Source organism: Microcebus murinus, chromosome 11 (genome assembly GCF_040939455.1).
Source record: "Microcebus murinus isolate Inina chromosome 11, M.murinus_Inina_mat1.0, whole genome shotgun sequence".
Lineage (NCBI taxonomy): Eukaryota > Metazoa > Chordata > Mammalia > Primates > Cheirogaleidae > Microcebus > Microcebus murinus.
Genome location: NC_134114.1, coordinates 48,603,710 through 48,618,834, shown reverse-complemented (window position 1 = coordinate 48,618,834; position 15,125 = coordinate 48,603,710). Strand labels below are relative to the sequence as shown.

Sequence of the window (15,125 nt, the reverse complement as noted above, 5' to 3'; positions counted from 1 at the left end):
TAAAATGTCAGGAGTCTCAAAATGACATTACTGTTTAAAGGCTTCAAAATGCACACCAAATGGAAGGGAATTAACACCCATGAGAGGAATCTTCACGTTTCCTGCATGAAAATCAACTCTAAAATGGAGAGAAAGATCCCAGATGTTAGATAAAAAGATACCAATTTGAGGGCTCATAAGACAAGATTCTGTTTACTTGAATAAAAGTTTAAAAAGATGATCACTCATACCCTAATCTAAATTAATACTTTTTGAAGAGTGTGGAGGGAGTTCCATCTGGAAATTCATGCAAAGTGAACTAGAGGTCTCCTGTGATAATCTCCTGTCACGGTTTATGGTTTATTTGTCAAAATATTAACATGTCTGGGGGTTTGCGTTTTTTTTTTATAGCACAGAAACCAGATTCATCTGTCCTCTAGTCACCTACTTAATTATTGGATTCTCTTCATTTTTATAAATCTGGCAGGATTAAGACACTATGATTTCTGTCATGTTTAAATGCACTCTATAATGAGATTTCCACTTTTCTTATTACTTATAGTAATTAAATGCATCCCCCCTTTTTAGAGATGTGCTTTAGAGACTGTGGTGGGCACTTATTTATCATTTTTTATAGGATTTTTCCCACTCAAAATAGAAGCACCATCCTGAATTAATATTCATTGTGCAAACAAGCTTTCCAGATAATTTTCACATTTTCTTTAACAGTACTTAAAATAAGGAACTAAAAAAAATGAAAGCTGGGACTTGGGGAAAAATTGGGGTGTGGGTCTCTAAGTTCTTTGAAGATAATGTTTTAATCACTCTTATATCCTCTGGTAGAATATATACAGGCATTTAAACTATGATGGGAAGCGACTAAACTAATGAAAAAAACTTTTTCATGAGATTTATAATAGAATCTTAATTATACAAAATTCTGAAAATGTTGTGAACATAGCCTTTTCCCCCTGGATTTCATAATATAAAATGCATTACATGTTGATAAACGATAGGATACTGCAAGGTATATGTAAGAACACATATTTTTTAAGCCTATCTATATGTGCTGCTTTAATCTACTTCAGGATATGGTTACGTCTCTTGAAGAAAATTTAGCAAATATCTAGGACATTCAGACAATAAACCAAATATATCCTGAATATTCAGAACCCTGACTGAAGGGGCATTCTGCTTTCTCTGTGCTTTACCTGGGTGGAGCAGAATAAGGTGTACATGTGTGAAGGGTGAAGAAGCCCAGAAAGAGGAACGTTGCAATCTGACAGGTGATGTACTCTAATTCCACATGCAGAATGCAGAAGATGTGACCATGTACACTCCTCTTACTTGATTAAATCCCAGTAGAAAGTTCATAACTGAAAAGGTTTTGACATTATCATTTGCCCACCATCCTCTGAGCAACAAATGCTTCCTCTTGACTCAATGACCTAGATATGACATGCATATCTTTGATACTTGGTGCCCAAATCTAAACATGACAGGAAGAGAAAACACAAAACATCCTCTAGCTCACTTAGCTTTTTCTCGAGGGGGATCAAGATATCGATGACCTGATGCTCTCAAACAGAGAGGCATCTCACAGTTTATACTCTGTGACCTCAAGAAAGTCATTTTTGTAAAAAGTCTTTTGACAATAATAAAAAAAAAAATTACACTAGAACACAGATGAATCGAGTGTCAATAATATCAGCTCAGAAAATTCAGTAAAAATCTCTCGAGCACCAAGCATGTACAAGGCACCACACCAGTAGGGGTGGGAGACAGAAAGGGTAATGTCCTGCCCTCACTGGGAGCTCATGAACTTGGACCATTTAGCAAAGGACCAAGAGAGGGACATACAACTAACCCAAATCAGAAGTCACTATGAAAACTGTTGAAGCAGGTGTGTTAAAAGGAAGTTCTGCAGTAGCCTAAGCTCCTTTGGCCAGGGGACTTTCGAGAAGGTCTTACATGAGAACAAGCAGAACCTTACAAGGTAAAAGGCAGGGTAGAGAAGAGATAGGATTCTCTACAAAACACCGTATTATGCCATTCACAAAAAGTCCTTACCTCCGTGCAAATGAAAAATGGGCTGAGGCACTGGGGGAGAAATTTCTTGGACTATCTTGAGGACTATTTCCTATAGAGAGAAAGAAGAGAAAGATTTACAACATGATTTTGTTTTTGTATCATTATCCGCATCCAGAATCATCATCATCTCAGGAATAAAATACTTCATGTTTCTGTAAAATGCCTTTTCCCCCAACGTTTTACCCGGAGCGGGGATTTGGGCGGGGAGGGAGGAGCCCGAGTTCCAGCAATTTTCCAAGTGTATAAGATACATGAATAAACACATTCACTTTTATCACCAGGCAGCACTCTGCCATAGATTCAATCGCATAAATATTTCAGTCCCATAGAATAATGGATATATAAATGTCTTGGTTGTGACCCTGCAAAGGGTAACGTTTCAAAGAGCAGGACGGATGGGTAAGTGTATGCTTCAATGGGGGAGAGGAGGGTGATGCTTTCTAAATTTTAGGGAGGCAGCCTTAGTGTTTATTTACAGTAGGCTGAATAAAAGTCTGAGCTCTTGAAGATAAATCCTCATATTCCAAAGTACATATTTCAAAGGCACATGTGTCAGAACCAGTTATAAAATGCTGGGCAGAATCCAGCAGTTCGGACCTATTTCTAAGATGATCCAGATGTAGCTCAGCATCGCCGGGCAGCCCAGCAGGATTACCCCTTGTCAATATTTCCTTCAACAATCCCTCTGCTCCTGAGCAGCTGGACTGTGACTGGCCACCAGCCTCTGAAAGCCACAGCCACACAAAGGCTGGCAGAGCACGTCTCCCCACGTCCTTCAGTGGCGGGGTGGAGCAGTGACTGCTCACTGGAAGCAGGGCAGCTCCTCTGGGGCTTGTTACTTTCTCAATTAGGCCACTCAACCTGCTGCTATCATTGAGAAAGCGTGGCGGGCAGCTGGTGAGGGCAAGTTCAGGACACTCCAGACCACCCTGCTTCCCTGCGCATGTTTAATTAGACTGGCAGACTCGTCTAAGGACCGCATGGGACTGTAGCTGGTTTAAACAAGGGGCTGAGGAAAGGCTGCAAAGTAATCCTGCTCATTCTTGAAAAGGGGAAAATGTTGAATCCCTAACGGCAAATCAATTGCTGTATTACTGGTTTCTTAACGAAAGTGACTACTGTAATTAGGTGTAAGGAATGCAAGATTTCACGTTAAAGTCAGTACCAGGCTGTAAAGGTAAACAATTTATTGCCAGTGTGCAAAAAGAATAGGCAAACACATTAAGAAGGATAAGTTTAGTGTTACCTTGAGGACTCCTGGTCTGGCTAAGTCTCTACTGAAAATTTTCAATTAACTTAAGGTTGCAAATTTTATAGTGATGTCTTCAACAAATGCCATTAACTTTATGACAGACAGCACAATCACGGCCATTTAATTGGGAAGCAATGAGAAGCCCATTTCTTTATGGATAGAGAATCACAAGGCATTCTTCCCCCTGCCGCCATGAAATTTATCATGCCTTTGCATCTGTTGCTCCGGGGGCCCCTGGGAAAATGGATTCTGCTTTTGCCATCCAGTAATCCAGGATTCATTTTGTCCATTTATCTACACAGCTAAATTAAGTTCTTTCAACTTCTCTCAACAGCCTTCATTCCTTCTGTACCCTGAACTTAGCTTGTATGTTACTCTTCATGTTCCTTAAAGATCTTGATAATTCTGAGATGACTAAAAAATTTTGCTTCTAATGCCGGAAATCTTCATACAGATTTTGTCTTTCATTTGGGAAAAGTATTCACTTTGCTCACACACCATATAGGGAAAACTACCTATAAACTATTAGAACAAAATAACTGATTATTTGAAGTCAAGACATTATGAGAACAATTCTTGGTACCCTATTCACTTAGAATGAAATCTGGCACCAAGTTCTTAGCACTGTGTTCTTTGTAAAGAAAACACTGTATCTGGAGATTATAATGTGATTAACTAGAACAATTAGAAAGAGCTTATTAAATATTTTTTAACACATTGACTGCCACACTAGCAAAATTTTTTTTTCCTTGGGGTCACGGTGTTTTATTATGAAAAGAGAATGAAAATTTTGAAAACAAAATGATCCATTCTAATTTAACAAAAAATTTGTTATCTTTCATTGTTTTCTGTGTGTGAGTTACATGCAACTTGAAAAATAGTTCATGTAGCTGCCAAGGTAAAGAGACATATGAGTTACATATGCTTCACTCAAAACTAACGTGAGTTAAACACAACTCACATGGCAGTTAACATGTTAAAATCTGAAAAAGGGAAAAATAAGGAATTAACAAAGCCCTTTTCACTTTTAGAGGTTTTAGTAAGTGGTCCCTAAGAAGCCATGTGACATTTTATAATACATGGTGACTCATCACCTTGAGGATGGATGGGCAAAGATATAAATACAAGAGGTAGGTTAATTTAACTGTGCTCTTAAAAAAAAAATTAAGGCTGCCATTAACTATTCCTCATCTTTAGATTTTGCCTTTCCATTTTAGGATGCCTTTCCAGGTCCATCAACTGAAAAATTTCCTTATTTTTTTCTCATCTACTCCTATACTGCTGTAAAACCAAAGCCAAATTTCTACATCTTCAACTTCAAGACTATAGAGCTATCTGAGAGAGAGAGCGCCGAATCCTAACCACTAGACCACCAGGGAGCGACTATAGAGCTATCTGTATCATCTAATTGCAGATCTTTGTTTCATATCAGATTGAAAAGCTAAGTTGAAATGCAAATATAACATGTAACCAAAATGTTTGTGCCCCCATAATATCCTGAAATTTAAAAAAATAAATAAAAAAAAGAAGAAATGCAAATACACAAATACACATACACACACAAAGCATCATTATGGTTCTTAAGCATCTTGGGATGTTAGAGAAAATGAGTGAGGGCAAAGCAGGATAGAGCACCTGATAATTCCTTAAGGACAAGAGGCTCTAGCTCAAATTGAGGGCAATTCAGCAAGCTTTAGATAAGACGACAAACAGAAGGGAACTTAGGGAAGGGGTCATAAACAACCCAAACACAGTGGGGCAATGGAGACAGGCTCTCGGGCAGAAGGGAATTCAGACTGGCAAAGCCAATGAGCTGTGAACTGTGGTTATTGGTACTAACTAGTTGGAGGTCTTCAGAGATACCTGGAGGCAAGAGAGAGACACCAGAAGTTTTGACCTGGTCTGAGTGTACCTGATATGAGTAGGCAGGGGACTGGCAGAGGACAAGCTACAGCAAGACATGAAAGACCAATAGAAAGGATATTTTGGTGGGCAAACCAAGCATTACTCATGGATTAGAAATAAGTGGGGAAACAGAGTACAGACAAAAGGTGATTGAGATTTCCAATGTAGGTGGACCAGGAGAATGACTGACTCATTGATAAGCAATTTGGGAAATGAAATAGACTAGTGGTGGTAACAGAAGAAAAGTGTAACTGAGCATTCTGTCGATTTATGTGTCATGTATTATAGAAAATTCCTCAATTTTCCTTAGGGAGAAATTATAAGAACATCAGATTAGACAGGCAGAAGTCAATCTTTGAAGTCTTTGTTCTTATTTGAGGTAAAAATTGATTTCTACTTGGTCTCTGAAGACTTAGCAATGCTATTTTGTTATACAGTGATCAAAATACTGCTAATTTAGATTAAGCCAAATTAGAAAGCACATCTCATATATTCTTAACTCAGAGATGAGGGCGTGTCTGCTGTGCACACACACAGTGCTTCCCCCGGATGAGAGAGCAAGATGGATTGAAACCAGAGTCCTATACATGACCTTCACTCCTCATAGCACTGCTCTCTGAATTCATCCACCCATCTGCAAAGCAATACCTGAGAGACTCTCAAATGAAAACTGGTGCCAGTTAATTCTCTGCCCATATGTGCAGCACTTGCTTATAACTCAAATCCTGCTGCTCCCAGGGATTTGCTGGCTTTGGATGTTCGAGTGCTAGGACACTTTATAGACTGCTGGTATCGCTGCTGATGCTTCTGACCTGGTAAAGCAAAGCTGAGCAGTGGCCACGCATTTGGTAGGTAATTAACTCCACGATCCCCATGGGGAACCAGCAAGGCCACTACACAGCAGCGTATGAAAACCATACTTCACCTAATGGCGCAACACAGGGTACCTCATTTCAGAGGCAGCTATTGTTAAGAAAGTGATCTCCAGATTAATTAAATTGTTTGATTGCTTTGTAATTAGATTGGAGAAGTCCTGTGTCTTCACCACAGAGAAGCAAGCTGCAAATCTTTCTAAAAGGCATATGCTATACCCTCTATAGATTATTAATGTGTTTTTAATAGCTGTCTGTTCACGAAATGATAGTTTCCGACGCCTTGGTTTTCTGTCAGGACTGAGGGGATCCAAGAATTAATGATAATTGCCATTTGAAACTCCTGGTGGATCAAAAAGTGAGCCCCATTGGAATCCTTGTTGTCATTTCCTGATGATCCCCTTAAACAGGTTGTGACATTCGCACCGTAACTATCAGTGCCGTGTTTCTTGCTGCTTTGTTACAGATTCTTGGCAACGCGTGGGCACTGCTTAAAAACCTTAAGGCCAATCTTCCCAGAATCAAACCTGGGATCTCTTTGCAAGATGAATATCAGCAGAGAAAGTGGGTACCAGAACACCATGCAGGAACCCCAAACTAAGTGAACTCCGTAAAATAATAGTTGAGGTCTCCAGAGAACTTTGAGTCTATCTCACCTGGCCCAGATAAGTGACTCCTGAAGAGAGTTAGAAATCTTCCTTTCATTTAGATACCTGTCTCAGAAACTGGCTGCTCTCCAATTATAACTGTAGACTATTAATTAAACCTGGGCAGCTATTTAGACTCTAAGTAGCCAGGAAAAAACCTTGATCGGCCATCACTGGAATTGTCTCTGGGTAGGCTGCCACGTGTTCACAGCAGGCCAATGAACAGAAGTAGACTTTCATGTTTAGGTTTTCAAGTAAAGACAGAATTACACACAATGAACCCAGGCTTTCTTATAATCTGGGCTCTCTGAATCTCTTTTGGTTTTTCCCATGCCTGTCTTATTGATCCATCCTGAGTCAGCACCATTACTCACTGCTTGACTGACTCAGTCAACAAATATTTATTAATCCTCTACTACATAGAGGGGAATGACATGATTTGATTTGCATTTTAGAAAGACCCTTCTAGCTGTCTGTTTTGTAGCCAGTGGGCTTTAAGCAAGTGAGAGCAGAAGCAGGGAAATAAGTTAGGAGGCTACTAGCACAGACAAGGTAAGAGACAATGGTGACAAGAATGTGGTGACTGCAGATCTCACTTATGTTTTAGCAGTAAAGCCAACAGAATTTGCTGAAAACACAGGACTGAGTGGAAAGAAGAGGAAAGAAAGCAAACAAGGAAGACTTACAGATTTTAGGACTAAGCAAATGGGTAGATGGTGGCATTAACTGAGATGGGGAAGACTGAAGGAGAATATGGTTTGGGAGAGTGAGAGGGAATTAAGAGCAAAACTTGAATACCTGGATAAGCTTTTTTATTTATGGAGCCTCCACCTCAAATAATTTTAAATATATTAATATGTACTCACATTCCACATGTATGTAATTATATATAACAGAGCTACATTTAGTTGCAGTTCTCATACATAACATTTATAGTATGTACTTTAGAGTGAATAACATTTTTTTCTCATCTCACATTATTTAGTGCCTAATGAATTTAATGGCCCTAATCTGCTTCACTCAAACCAGTCACTACTGCTAAGTAAAAAGGTTGTAGAGAAGGAAAATTCTACAGGCTAAATATTAAAGTTGGGGTAATGATCATCTTAATCATTTGTCTCCTGTCATGATATGCATACTACATTCCATTTCTCCCTTCCTCTAATTTATAATTCTAAATGCTGGTGAGGGATAAACTCTGGTTTCACCCATAGATACACAAAAAGTGTGCTTTGAGTTCTCAGTTCCTAACCTAGTCTCTGTTATGTATTAGTAGTAAACTTTAAACATATTTTTTTTCCTAAATCAATAATTATTAACCCTTTGCACTCGTATGTTGAGTGTGGATAATAATTATTAACCCTTTGCACTCGTATGTTGAGTGTGGATAACGTCGAGTGGATAATGAGAAAAAAAGCAAGCGAGTGCAAAGGGTTAAGTTCTTTTTATGCACAGGGCTTTGAGCTAACTGCTGGAACAGATTAAATAGGTGAACAAGATGTAAAGAGCTAAAAAATCTACCGATGGAAGCAGATATGTATATCGCCAACTCCAGGCTCATGTTATGAAACCAATTCTGGATCCTTATTCAAGTGACAAAGAAATTTTCTTAAGCCAAAGCCCTTAAATGTATCAACTTACTTAAAATAAAAAAAAAAACTGCCAATGATAACAACATATAAAGAATGTACTGTTTCACAATAGACTGCTGATAAATGTACATGTAATGCTTTCTAAGGATGACTGATGAGGTTACAGGGTGGAAAACATGTAGGGAGCAGAAGAGAGATCCAATAAGAGGTCAATTTTGATGTCATAAGACTTGCACAGATGCCCATTGTCTCTATTTCATGAAGCTGTTTCTCTGGAATTTGTGTACTGTATTTGAAATGCCGCGGCATTGACAGGAATCCCTTGGAGATGTGTTATAATGGGTTCTTGAGAATGTTTTAGCTTTTCATTGACCCTTCCTTATTACTCTGAATTGATGTCACATCTCAAGGTGATCCCGAGTAAAGACTGGTGAATGTCAAGAGTGATGAAGAAACTTGATTTTTTTTTTTAGTTGTATGTTTTCCTCCCATCTACAGTAATTCATCTTCCTAGTAACAGAGAAGAGATTACTTTTACCCTTTGTTTAAAGTTACTGAGTAGCATTTGTAAGGTCAAAGAAGCGAGGTAAAAAAAGATAGGCACTGTAACTGATATTCCTAAGCTTCACCCAATTTTATGAAACTTGATTCATTCTATTAATCTCAGATAATTAATAAGTCTCTGAGTCTGATAAGACTCTGAGTTAAAGAATATAACCTAACGCGTGCAATTTTTTTTTCCCATCTTACATGAAGGGATTTAATTCCTTGACATAATTAGATACAAAGAATTCCCCTTTTTACCTAGAAAAAGGGTGGATGTTATCAGGAAATTGGTTCTTCTCAAGCTGTTTGCTTCAATTGCTGAGTAATTTCTAGTCAAAGAGGAAGTATTTAAATGAAATGCTACATATCCATCTAACTTTCTAAATGTAATCTGAAGGTATTCTCTATTATAAACCTCCTCCTTTCAGCTCTTACTTATAAAATAAATACTAAATTTAAGGTGGTCCTATTTAACAAATGTTAAATGTTCCTTTTGCTTCTGGTACACAGAAATTCTATATGGAAGAAGCAAAATATGTGCAAGGTTTTTTTTTTTTCTTTTAAATAATTTTTCAGTTTCTAACTCCAGTGTTCTGGTTTAAAGAATCATAGTCATCAACCCTATTACTTCATAATAAAATAATAGGTAATGTGCCAAGAATCTATTAAATCAGAATTCTGACTCAGTTCCCACAAACCCATGGAAAACCCCGGTCCGGAGACTCCTCCTTCTCCTCCTCTAATATTTTTCTCACACTTACCCCTGCCATCTCCTTAGATCAATAAACAGTTGTCAACCTGGGCTACATACTGATTTCATCTGGGAAGCTTTAAAAATGCTTACGTCCAGGCCCTACCCCATCCTTTTAAATGAGAAGATTCTAACATGCAGCTAGAGTTGAGAACCAAGGCCTTGAATTTCTTGTGTACTGTAAATCATATCCTAAACTTCCACTTGCTCCTGAGAGCTTTTAACCAGGAAGTGTGGGGCTTCCTCCCCCCTTTCCTATTTCCTTCTATAACTCAATTTCCTTCCTTTCTTGTCTCAAGAATACTAGCTCAAAGTCCCTTTTATACATTCATCTCACCCTGACCTCTAAGTACCCTCGAAGAGCACTAAGACCTGAAATCCCTTCCTTATTAGCCCCAAACAAACAGTAGGATCTGCCCATGTCAATAATCTGGAAATCCCACCTGCCCACAGGTACCCTCCTGGGTTAAGCAGGAGCAACAGCTCCCCCCACCTAAACTCTATAGTTACTCTGGCCCCATCATATCCACAATTTCTCCCTTCCTCTAACACAGGAGCCCTCCCCGCTCCCCACTTTATCAAGCTAAGCATCATTCCTATGTTCCTGGATTAAGATTAAAATTCTCTGTAAAAGGAAAACATTCATTGACCATAATCTTGTTTACATTTTTACTCCCAACTTTAATCATGTGTTTGTTCAAACCGGTTTTCAAGCATCTTAAAGTCAGCTGATTAAAAAAAAAAAATAAGCTTTCATTTTAATCAGTACCTAATAATACACAAATGAGATATTTGACTTAAAATCTGTGCATCTCATGCTTTCATTTTTTTTTTTTTGAGGCAGAATGCCTATTATTTGGTCCACATAATTTCAAAATATTTAAAATTATTAGAACAGTTCAAATCAAAGCATGGAATCTGAATTCAACAACTGATTATGAGAAGCAAAACTAAGAGCACTCACTCTATTTTAATTATTTCTTTTTGCAGACAACATGATTTGCTCTTACCCATGACAAGAACATGTCCAATCAGGTCCTTATTCGTCTATGTTCTGTACATGCATCCATGTATCCAAGATATTTTAAGTGGACAATCCTAAAGTAATTGACCAGTATGATAGTAGAGCCTGTTTCAAATGACACACAACTCTAAGATTCTGTATGTACAAATATCAACCTTCAGAGAATCACTACCTTACTGAGCCACAGTTATTAAGCCAGAGTTTTGTATCCTGGGAACACACAAGCAGTCAGAAATGGCTAGTTCCTTTGGCGTCAGGCCAGGTGTGACTGTAAGGCAGACTAGTTGTTAAGCTGGACATTAAAGTACTACCATTTTTCCTTCCTTTTTGGCTACACTGGGGCAGACCCTTGGTAGCCTTTAAAGAAAGAAGGATGAATCAGACCATGCCTGACCACAAGCCTCTAACCCTGCCAGGCAGCGAAGAAAGGCCCAGCAGAACACGATGGGCTCTGTTCATGAGGTAAAGATAAATTGAGGGAGAGCGAAGAATAGCTTCACAGGGCAACCTTCCATCTGAGTCCTGAAGGAAGAAGGCAGCAAGAAAAGTGAAGGGAAAGGAGACTGAGCGTCCTTTAGTATGTTGTTTCTTTTTGCACAAATGACCTGCTTTATACTTTATTCCACTGAGTTATGTTAGTCTGGTTTTTTTCTTTTTTGTGCATATTGAGGTAATTCTGTCAATACATGGAAGACGTGTTTCCCATTTGTGTTTATCTTTCACATTGCTCACGGTAGCTATATTGCAGGAAAATTTTTATTTAATCAAATTTATCTACCATCTTTCTTTATGACTGTTAGGTTTTATATTTTGTTTGGAAAGGTCTTCCTCAATCTTGAATTATTTTTCTAAATGCATCCATATTTTTTCTAGTACTTTCATGGTTTCTTTTTTTAAGTTAATTTTTTAATTATGTGGGGTTTATTTGGTATTAATAAGATAGGAGTCCAGATTACTTCCTTCCCAAATGGCTAATCAATTGACAATTTATTTATTGGCATGAATAATCTACACTTTCTTCCAATGATTTAAGCAAGACACATTCAAGGAACTTGAGGTAATTTGATGCCATGGAGGAGGAGCTGTAAAAATCAGAGCAGGGCAGTGAACCCTGAGGAACGCAGAGAATGGACAAAGATCAAACTCCAAGAGGCTGGGGTCAGCTGGAAATATGCCTTGGGGCAGTATTCCAGGTGATTCTTCACCTGGGTGAGGCCCCTATTTTTTCAAGTACTGCAGGTGATTCTTAGGCACACCAGAGTTTCAGAATCCCAGGTTTAGAATAGTGATCTTAACCTTGACTGCTTCACATTAAAAGAGCCTAGGGAACTTAAAACACCCCAAAGCCCAAACCACACTGCAAACCAATTAAATCAGCATGAGGGTGCGGTAGGGGTAGGGAGCAATCATCAGTCATTTTTAAAGCTTCCCAGGTGATTCCCCTGTGCAGTCAAGTTTCAAAAACACTAGAGTCTGCTAAGAAAGGGAAAAAAGTGAATTTTACAGTTTAAGTTATTCTCTAACCTTTACAACACATCCAAATCTCTGGGGACCATTTAAAAAGCTATATACTGACGCCAGGCCAGGCACCTGAATTTCTGATTTAATTGATCTGGGGTCTGGGTATTTTCTGAAGCTTCACATGTGCGGCCAGGCTTTAGAACCTACAGTGCAATTATTCTCCAACTGTACAGTGCATCAGAATCACCTTGAGGACTTCTTGGTTCACAGATGGCTGGTCACTGCCCCCACAGTTACTTAATTAGTAGGTCTGGGTTGGAGCCTCAGAGTTTGTATTTCTAACGAGACTCCTGCCGCTGCTGTTCTGGACATCACCTTGGGAACTGCTACACTTGTGTATGTCATGATGAACCATGGAATGTTTTACTTTAAATAAAAACTTAAGGCCGGGCGCAGTGGCTCACGCCTGTAATCCTAGCACTCTGGGAGGCTGAGGCGGGTGGATTGCTGAAGATCAGGAGTTCAAAACCAGCCTGAGCAAGACAAGAGTGAGACCCCATCTCTACTATAAATAGAAAGAAATTAATTGGCCAACTAATATATTCAGAAAAAATTAGCCGGGCATGGTGGCACACGCCTGTGGTCCCAGCTACTCAGGAAGCTGAGGCAGGAGGATTGCTTGAACCCAGGAGATTGAGGTTGCTGTGAGCGAGGCTGACACCAAGGCACTCACTCTAGCCTGGGCAACAAAGTGAGACTCTGTCTCAAAAACAAAATAAAAAATAAAAAGCGTAATTATTAAGTTCACGTCTTTCAAAAAAGTCAGCTTCAAAGTAGAAAAGAGATTTGACGGAGGTGGGCACAGGAAGTGACAGCGTGCAGGAGGAGGGATCTCCCTTCTCTGTCCGCTGCAAAATGCCTGAACCAGTGGCTGTGGCTGTGTATCAAACACATCCAAGGGGGACAGCGGGAGGGAGGGTGTAACAGAAGATGCTGCTGCGGTTTCTAGTTTGGGTGTCTACGTGGATGACATTGCTGACAACAGAGAGAATAGACAGAATTGGCAGTAATAAATGTGGTACTGGGTAACAGCTGGATGTGAGGTGCTGGTGGGACACTCTGATGGAGAATGTGCCAGTAAAAAGAAACATGCGTCTGTGTTCAGGACGAACACCTATGCCCAAGATGAAGCTGGGGGGGAAATCAGCACATGCGTGAAATAAGTGACCTTGGGGACAGAGTGCATACCACAGGTAAAAGGGCAACCGGGCATGTGACCCAAGGGATTTCAATAGTTAAAATGGAGGAAGAAACAAAAGGAGCCAACAAGGACAGAAATAAAGAAATGCATATTATAGGAAGCAAAAGAAGAGAAATATTCAAGAAACAGGACGTGGTTACTGGTATCAGATCCTGCATGGTGCTCAGGCTGATTTTTTTTTTTTTTAAACAAAAAGGTCATTGGATTGGGCCACTGAGCTATCCCAGTGGCTCTCCAACAGTGGAGCAGTAGGACAGATAGGATGCTATCAAGCCTAAGAACATCATCGATGAATCTTGAGCAATGTCAGACCTAAACTAGTTTCTCAAGGGTACTGGAGCAGCAACTGCTGGCTCTGTTTCACCAAGGCGTATAATAATGAATAACAATATCTACATTCGGTTATTCAATTAAGTTTAATGTCAAAAATAAGAAACTTCAAATGTTATTAACAGCAAATCATTTCACAGTATGATTTAAAAACGTGCTATCAGGCAGAAAGTGGGTGAGATAATGTTCAAGTGGTTAGCTTTTATACTTTATAATACATAGCTGTAGCAAAACAAAATTTCAACTTTTCCCATACAGACTGGAGGAGTTATGATTTTGGAATCTTAATGGAGAACAGTTTTACTCAGAACATTTTTAATTAACATTTTTTACTAAAAAAAGAAAAAAGTTCTGCTAAATAGTTTTGTAATGTTTTCCAACAGCAACTAACTCAGACAAGACAAAAAAAAAAAAAAAAGTTCTATTCAGCAATGTAGGTCATGAAAAAACACTCCACTCTTCAACCAGACCCTACGCTACTCCAGCAGATATGCATGCTTCCAGGTAGATATTAGGTAGCAGATAGTAGCATATGTCCATCACCACCATGGGGCTGACTAGGGATAAATTAGACTGAGGGGATAACTTTAGTACTGTTACTAGTATTGGAAAATGCTACACGTAGAACTGTTTAACTGCTTTAAACTGGAGGCAGATGGTGAGGGTGGAAACAATATGCACACGGGATTTTTCTGGTGAAATGTTTAAAATCCATAAAAAGAACTGCTCACTTTTAAAGTAACTTTTCAGAATTAGATTCTAAAGGTAACACATGATCATGGCAGAAGACCTAGAAAATACATTAAATTATAAAAATGAAATTGGTAATCCTACTAATAATGTAGTGTCTTTAGTCTATTTTTTGACAGTGTGTATGTATTTAAACATACTTTCAAATTAGATCACAAACTATCTTCAGTTTGATGTCCTGCTCTATAATTAGGTTGTAATTACAATTTTCCTATGCCATTAAATGTTTTTCAAAAAATGTGATGATATTTTAATGGCTACAAATTATTCCATTACGCAGATGGACTACAATTTAACCATCCCTCTTCTATTTAATGTTTATGTTGTTTCCAATTTTGTACTATTATAAACAATGCTCCAATTAACATTTTAAAATATGTATTTCTGAGTACTTTTCCGATTATTTCCTTAAATTGTATTCATGAAGTGCAAATAATAGTTCAAATGATATGAACTATTTTTAGAGTTCTTGACAAAGTATCTTGCTGCTCTTTAAAACCATGGTAAATTTACATTAATGCAGTAAGAATACCCATTTTACTATACCATTACTAGAAATATTACCATGTTTGCCTTTTAATATTTGCAAATCAGGTAAAAACTGGTATCTCATTTTGATGTGCATTTGATTAGTGAGAGGTTAAATTTTTCATTTGTTGGATTT

At 38.5% G+C, this 15,125-nt stretch overlaps 1 protein-coding gene across 13 annotated transcripts in view; it reads right to left on the bottom strand.

The window, feature by feature from the left end:
* MAST4 (microtubule associated serine/threonine kinase family member 4) overlaps positions 1 to 15,125 on the bottom strand; it is a 516,707-nt gene that overhangs the window by 76,731 nt on the left and 424,851 nt on the right. For all 13 annotated transcript variants that reach the window (XM_076008062.1, XM_076008063.1, XM_012784115.2 and 10 more), the window contains one exon: positions 2,050 to 2,119. In XM_076008062.1, coding sequence (XP_075864177.1) covers positions 2,050 to 2,119 — 70 coding nt within the window. The remainder of the gene's footprint in view (positions 1 to 2,049; positions 2,120 to 15,125) is intronic.